Source organism: Hydra viridissima, unplaced genomic scaffold (assembly GCF_058129835.1).
Source record: "Hydra viridissima isolate aposymbiotic clone 2 unplaced genomic scaffold, HvirCarnegie_v1 scaffold_73, whole genome shotgun sequence".
NCBI classification, from domain to species: Eukaryota; Metazoa; Cnidaria; class Hydrozoa; order Anthoathecata; family Hydridae; genus Hydra; species Hydra viridissima.
The window spans coordinates 19,828-27,643 of NW_028324350.1; the positions used below are offsets into that span (position 1 = coordinate 19,828).

At 30.8% G+C, this 7,816-nt stretch overlaps 1 protein-coding gene across 1 annotated transcript; it reads right to left on the reverse strand.

Moving 5' to 3' along the window:
* Nucleotides 1-5,759: 5,759 nt before the first annotated feature.
* Nucleotides 5,760-7,431, reverse strand: LOC149875992 (uncharacterized). The gene is made up of 4 exons (XM_090075915.1): nt 7,033-7,431; nt 6,735-6,799; nt 6,419-6,475; nt 5,760-6,261 (listed from the first exon to the last, which is right to left on the reverse strand). The coding sequence occupies exons 1-3, from the start codon at nt 7,424-7,426 to the stop codon at nt 6,419-6,421; spliced, it is 516 nt and encodes a 171-aa protein (XP_089932041.1). The 5' UTR covers nt 7,427-7,431; the 3' UTR covers nt 5,760-6,261.
* Nucleotides 7,432-7,816: the final 385 nt, after the last annotated feature.

The following is a 7,816-nucleotide window of genomic DNA, read 5'->3' on the forward strand; positions in this document are numbered from 1 at the left end:
CGCTTGTAAAAATAGTTTCACTTTTAAAGTTTGTTGTATATGTCTTTTAATTTAGTGAATCGCAATTTGGATTTTCTTAGGCGCACATCTACTTTAGTTGCTTTTTCTTAAAGAAAGGTCACCAGAGTTTTCTTACACAGCCCCTGCAGCATAATCTTTAACAAAATACTCTTTTGAAAAGTTTTACATTGAAATAAACAAAAGCCATTTGCGTAAGTAGAGATAACTTAGAGAATAAAAAGTGCATAAACGCCTCGCTACTTTGATGAAGAAGAAACGGATGACTAAATGCAACTTTTTAATTTCGTGTGCTATCTCTTTCGATTAAGGTACTTTTTGAATATTTTTTCAAAGAAATGTTAGCGTAGTTTTCCTTTTTTAAATTTAAATCATGTTTAAAGGTAGTTTTTGAATGTTTTTTCAAAGAAATGTTAGCGTAGTTTTCATCTATTAAATTTAAATCATGTTTAAAGGTAGTTTTTGAATGTTTTTTCAAAGAAATGTTAGCGTAGTTTTCATCTATTAAATCTAAATCATGTTTAAAGGTAGTTTTCGAATATTTTTTCAAAGAATTGTTAGCGTAGTTTTCCTCTTTTAGATCTAGCTTATGTTTAAGGTAGTTTTTGAGTATTTTTTCAAAGAAAAGTTAGCGTAGTTTTCCTCTTTTAGATCTAGCTTATGTTTAAGGTAGTTTTTGAGTATTTTTTCAAAGAAAAGTTAGCGTAGTTTTCCTCTTTTAGATCTAGCTTATGTTTAAGGTAGTTTTTAAATATTTTTTTAAAGAAAAGTTAGCATAGTTTTCCTCTTTTGGATATAGCTTATGTTTAAGGTAGTTTTTAAATATTTTTTTTAAAGAAAAGTTAGCGTAGTTTTCCTCCTTTAGATCTAGCTTATAATTCAGGTAGTTTTTGAATATTTTTTCAAATAAAAATTAGCAAAGTATAGTTTATTTAGCATGACATCACAAAATACTAAACTCAAAAAGGCAAGATAAAGTATAAGATAAACGTAAAATAAGATATAGATGAAACAAATGTTAGGCTGCATAAAATCAAAAACTGCATTGCCTATCATAAACACAAATGTCTAGTGAGAGCTTTTAAAGTTCGTTCTTTTCGTCTTTTAATTTGGTGAATCGCGATTTGAATTTTCTAAGGCGCACATGTCTTTCAGTTGCTTTTTTCTTAAGGAAAGGTCGCCAGAGTTTTTTTACGCAGCTCCTGCAGCATAATCTTTAACAAAATACTCTTTTGTATATCATTACATAGAAATAAACAAAAACCATATGCGTAAACAGAGATAAATTAGAACGCAAAAGTGCATAAAAAGCCTCGCTACTTTGCTATAGAAGAAGTGGATGACTGTAAATTCGTGCACTACCTCAATGGATTAAGGTATTTTTCGAAAGTTTTTTAAAAGCATAAATAGCGTAGTCTTCCTCTTTTAAATCTAGCTTATGTCTAAGGCAGTTTTTGAATAGATTTTCAAAGAAAGGTTAGCGTACTTTTCCACTTTTAAGTTTAGCTTATGTAGCTTGACAAAACAACACACAAAAAGACAAGATAAAGTATCAGATAAACGTAAAATAAAATATAAATGAAACTAAAGTTAGGCTGCATAAAAAACAAACAACTTAATAATCTACTAGACATGTTTAAGTTGAATTAAGTAAAGTCCTTTGCGCAAATTTGGGTAAATAAGAGAGTAAAAATCCATAAAAAGAAGAAGTGGATGAGTAGATACAATTTTTTAAATTTGTGTGCTATCTCTATTGAATAAGGTAGTTTTCGAGAGTTTTTTCAAAGCAAAATTAGCGTAGTGTTCCTCTTTTAAATCTAGATTATCTCAAAAATAGATTTCGAATAGTTTTTCAAAGAAAGGTTAGCGCAGCTTTCCTCTTTTAACATTAGCTTATGTAGCTTGACATCACAGAACACAAAAAGATAAAATAAAATATAAGACAAACGTAAAATGAAAAATAGATGTAGCTAAAGTTAGGCAGCATAAAAAACCAACAACATAATAATCTACTAGGCATGTTTAAATTGAATTAAATAAAATCCTTTGCGCAAAAATAGGTATGTTAGAGAGTAAAAGCGCATAGAAAGCCTCGCTACTTTGCTGTGAAAGAAGTGGATGACTAGATACAACTTTTTAAAATCCTGTGCTATCTCTATCGATTAAGGTAGTTTTCGAAAGATTTTTCAAAGCAAAAATAGCGTAGTCTTTCTCTTTTAAATCTAGATTATGTCTAAGGTAGTTTTTGAACAGCTTTTCAAAGAAAGGTTAGCGTAGCTTTCCTCTTTTAAGTTTAGCTTATGTAGCTTGACATCACAAAACACAAAATTCAAAAAGACAAAATAAAATATAAGATAAACGTAAAATAAAATATAGATGAAGCTAAAGTTAGACTGCATAAAAAAACAACAACGTAATAACCTACTAGAATCTAATAAAACCCTATGCACAAATGTAGGTATGTTAGAGAGTAAAAGTGCATAAAAAGCCTCGCTACTTTGTTTAAGGTAGTTTTTGAATAGTTTTTCAAAGAAAGCTTAGCGTAGTTTTCCTCTTTAAAGTTTGGCTTATGTAGCTTGACATCACAAAACACAAAACACTAAAAGGAAAGGTAATATAAAAGTTAATCGTAAAATAAAATGTAGGTGAAATAAATGTTAGGCTGCATAAAAGAAAAAAAAAATCGTAACATAATAATCTTCTATATATGTTTGGATTGAATTAAATGAATTCCTTTGCGTAAATATAAGCAAACTAGTGAGAAAAAGTGCATAAAGAGCCTCGCTACTTTGCTGCAGAAGTAGTGGATGACTATATGCAATTTTTTAAAATCGTGTGCTATCTCTATCGATTAAGGTAGTTTTCGAAAGTTTTTTCAAAGTAAAAATAGTGTAGTTTTCCTCTTTTAAATCTAGCTTTTGTCTAGGGTAGTTTATGAATAGATTTTCAAAGAAAGGTTAGCGTAGCATTCCACTTTTAAGTTTAGCTTAAGTTGCTTGGCATCACAAAACTCAAAACTCAAAAAGAAAAGATAAAATATATGATAAACCTAAAACATAATATAGATGAAACTAAAGTTAGGCTGCATAAAAAACCAACAACATAATAATCTACTAGGCATGTTTAAATTGAATTAAATAAAATCCTTTGCGCAAATGTAGGTATGTTAGAGAGTAAAAGTGCATGAAAAGCCTCGCTACTTTGTTAAAGGTAGTTTTTGAATAGTTTTTCAAAGCAAGTTTAGCGTAGTTTTCCTCTTTTATGTTTAGACTATGTAGCTTGACATCACAGAACACAAAGCTCAAAAAGGCAAGATAAAATATAAGTTAATCGTAAAATATAGATGTAACAAAGTTTAGACTGCATAAAAAACCAACAACATAATAATCTACTAGGCATGTTTAAGTTGAATTAAATAATGTCCTTTGCGCAAATATAGGAAAGTTAGAGTAAAAATCCATAAAAAGCCTCGATACTTTGCTGAAGAAGAAGATGACTATATGCAACTTTTTAAAATTGTGAGCTATCTATATCGATTTAGGTCCTTTTTGAGTACTTTTTCAAAGAAAAGTTAGCGCAGTTTTCCCCTTTTAAGATTAGATTATGAAGCTTGACATAACAAAACACAAAACTAACAAAGGCAAGATAAAATATAAGGTAAACGCAATATAATGTATAGATGAAACTAAAGTTAGGCTGCATAAAACAAACGGGTAACAATACTCTTCTATGTATGTTTACATTGAGTTAAATAAAATCCTTTGCGCAAATATAGGTATGTTAGAGAATAAAAGTGCATAAAAAGCCTCAGTACTTTGCTGTAGAAGAAGTGGATGAGTAGATACAATTTTTTAAATTTGTGTGCTATCTCTATCGAATAAGTTAGTTTTCGAGAGTTTTTTCAAAGCAAAATTAGCGTAGTGTTCCTCTTTTAAATCTAGATTATCTCAAAAATAGATTTCGAATAGTTTTTCAAAGAAAGGTTAGCGCAGCTTTCCTCTTTTAACATTAGCTTATGTAGCTTGACATCACAGAACACAAAAAGATAAAATAAAATATAAGACAAACGTAAAATGAAAAATAGATGTAGCTAAAGTTAGGCTGCATAAAAAACCAACAACATAATAATCTACTAGGCATGTTTAAATTGAATTAAATAAAATCCTTTGCGCAAAAATAGGTATGTTAGAGAGTAAAAGCGCATAAAAAGCCTCGCTACTTTGTTAAAGGTAGTTTTTGAATAGTTTTTCAAAGACAGGTTAGCGTAAATTTCCTCTTTAAAGTTTAGCTTATGTAGCTTGACATCACAAAATATAAAACTCAAAAAGACAAGATAAAATATAAGATAAACGCAAAATAAAATATAGATGAAACTAAAGTTAGGCTGCATACAAAACCAACAACATAATATTCTACTAGTTATGTTTAAATTGAATTAAATAAAATCCTTTACGCAAATATAGGTAAGTTAGAGAGTAAAAGTGCATAAAAAGCTTTACTTTGCTGAAGAAGAAGATGAATAGATGCAACTTTTTAAATTCGTGAGCTATCTCTATCGGTGTAAGGTAGTTTTTGAACAATTTTTCAAAGAAAAGTTAGCCTAGTTTTCTTCTTTTAAGTTTAAATTATGTAGCTTGACATCACAAAATACAAAACTCAAAAAGACAAGATAAAATATAAGATAAACGCAAAATAAAATATAGATGAAACTAAAGTTAGGCTGCATACAAAACCAACAACATAATATTCTACTAGAAAAGTTAGCCTAGTTTCCTTCTTTTAAGTTTAGATTATGTAGCTTGACATCACAAAACACAAAAAGGCAAGATAAAATACAAGGTAAACGTAAAATAAAATAGAAGTCAAACAAAAGTTAGGTTGCATAAATACAAAAACTGCATTGCCAAAAATAGAATTTGTTGTCTAGAAAGACCTTTTAAACTTTGTTTCTTTCGTTTTTTGACTTAGTGAATCGCGATCTGGTTTTTCTTAGGCGCGCTTGTTTCTTAGTTGTTTTTTTTGTAAAGAAACTTTATTCAGACGTTTTTTTTTACGCAACTCCTTTAACATTATTTTTAACAAAGTATTCTTTTATACGTGTTTACATTGAAATAAAACCCTTTGCGTAAATAGAGATAAATTAGAGAGCAAAAGTACATAAAAAGCCTCGCTACTTTGCAGAAGAAGAATTGGATGGCAAGATTCGTGTGCTTTCTCTTTCGTTTAAGGTACTTCTTGAATATTTTTTCAAAGAAAAGTTAGCGTAGTTTTCCCCTTTTAAGTTTAGCTTACGCAGCTTGACATCACAAAACGCAAAAACCAATAAGGCATGATAAAATACAAGATAAACGTAAAATAAAATAGAAGTGAAACAAAAGTTAGACTGCATAAAAACAAAAAAAAAAAAAAAAACATAATATACTTCTATGTATGTTTACATTGAACTAAATAAAATCCTTTGTGTAAAGATATGAAAAAATAGAGAGTAAGAGTTCATAAAAAAGCCTCGCTATTTTGCTGAAGAAGAAATGGATGTCTAGATCTTTTAAAATAAGGAACTTTTTGATTTCTTTTTCCGAAAAATGGTTGGAGCAGTTTTCCTTTTTTAAATTTCACTTATGCAGTTTAACATCACAGGAAATATTATTTTGCTTTTTAACAAACTCTTAAAAACATCAGAAGTAATTCTAAATGCAACTCTATTAAAAGTTTTCACAGAATAACAAAACGACTTCTTTTTTTTTTTTTTAAAGATAAAAAAAAGTTTGAACTATCTTTAAATAAGAAATGTGAGAACAGTTTAACAGAACTTCTTGTTTATTATGTCTTTAGCGAAACAGATAAAAATATTTGCAAAAGCATAGATAAAACAAACTACACAAAAGGCCCATCTTTATTGCCAAACTGAACAAACTTATCTAAACTACATAAATGGTTTCACGATATTGCCATATTGAACAAACTTTTCTAAACTACCCTCTTTTTGAATTTTTAGCTTCATGTTTTTAATTTTGTCTTTAATATGGCTTTGGTAGGAGTACTTTTGCAAGACATGAATGAGCTTGTCACTGCTATGATTTGCCAAGATGCCAAGGTAATCTTTGTACGAGCAACTTGAGCTTACATCTGTAAACACGTCTTGCAAGATGTATGCCAACACCAAAGCTGCACATCGTGGAAAACTTCTGGTGTTGAACCATTCGTTGTGGCCAGGGCAAGCATTCAGCTCTTCAACTATTTCATCTAAAATTTTACAAACTCAAGTCATAACACAAAGTGATTAAATCAAATATTCATTTGGTTCTGAAGTAAGACAAGATTTATTCTGTTTTTTTATTTATTTTTTTTTGTTGACCTTATTGTTTGCACTGATAGCAATAACTGGTTTTTGAAAGATTACCTAAATGGCATTGGCTAACTTCTGCTTTGTTTTCCTTTGTTCTTGGCTGAGTTGATCCTGAAATAAAATAAAACCATGTTCATTTTTCTAATTCATAAAAACCATCAACAGTTTCTAAGTGTTAGAGATGATAACAAGCTGTGCATGATTTCTAACGGTGATGTTTCTAACTTCATCATTAGAAATCGGGTAGACACAACTTTCTAAAAGTGCACTTAGCAATGATGGCTAGTTTTTGTTAACAGTTAACCATCTGAAATTGTGCAAGAAGAGGTTTGTGTTTATATATCTTTGTATAAATTAGGTTTTACATTACCGATGAGTTCTTGAGTGAAAGATGGCATTTCCAACTTGATTTTTTTCTTCTTGGATCTTTTACTTCTAAAACATAATCAGTTTTAGTATCATTCACTTGTATAAACATTTAAGCAATCACAGAATTAGTCCTGCAACAAATACATACACACTTCTGTGTTGTTTTTTTGTTTTGTTTTGTTTTTTTTACAGCTCTAACAATAACAATAGAGCAAGGAGTTGATTTGGGCATTTTCATTTTTTGAAAGCGTGTTGAGATTTGCATAAAAATCAAAAATCAAAAATCAAAAAGAATTTACCTCTGGATGTAGAGGCAAGACTTTGGCTAAATAGGCTACCAACAGATTGAACAGCATAAGGTGAGAGCTGCTTTGCAAGAACAGTACCAGCCTGTTGGACAGGAACAGCTGAAACTGGATCAGATGAAAGAAACAAACTGGGTTTGGCCAATGTTTGCTGAAAAGCAACAAGGCTAGGAGTCAGAGGAACAGAAAAGACCTCTTTTGAAGGACAGAAAGCGACTTGCTGAGAAGGAGAAGCAGAAACAGGTTTGGCAACCACTTGCTCATTAAAGTAAACTGGAGAAAGTTTTGCATGGTGTTCAATAAAATCCGGTTCATCAGGAAATAATGTTAATGCAAGAGGAGAACAAGCTGTGCCAACAGGAACAGCTAGAGTCTGATCTACATCCATACAAACAGCTTGTTCGTTAGGAACTAGTTGTGCAAGAGCAGGGGATAGTTCAAGAACTGGACCAGCGATTGTTTGTTCAGATGGAACAGACGAAACAGGAGTTGAGGTAGGTTCACACAAGAAATCTACGGCATGGTCGTTGCTATCCTCTAAAGGAACATTGTTTTCTACAGCTGGAGAAAACGGAACCACTGTGGTACAGCTGAAAGTAGCAGCACATTCTTCAGAGTCAGAACCGGAGTCTAAATCTTCCTCAAAGATGTCCTCAACCTCATGAAAACCGTACTCCTCTGCATTAGTTTGGAGCCAGTCCATCACATCCTTCTCCTTCTTTGGTGGTCTCTCAGACTTTTCAACAGTCAAAGACTCTATGACTCCGAAGGACTGTCC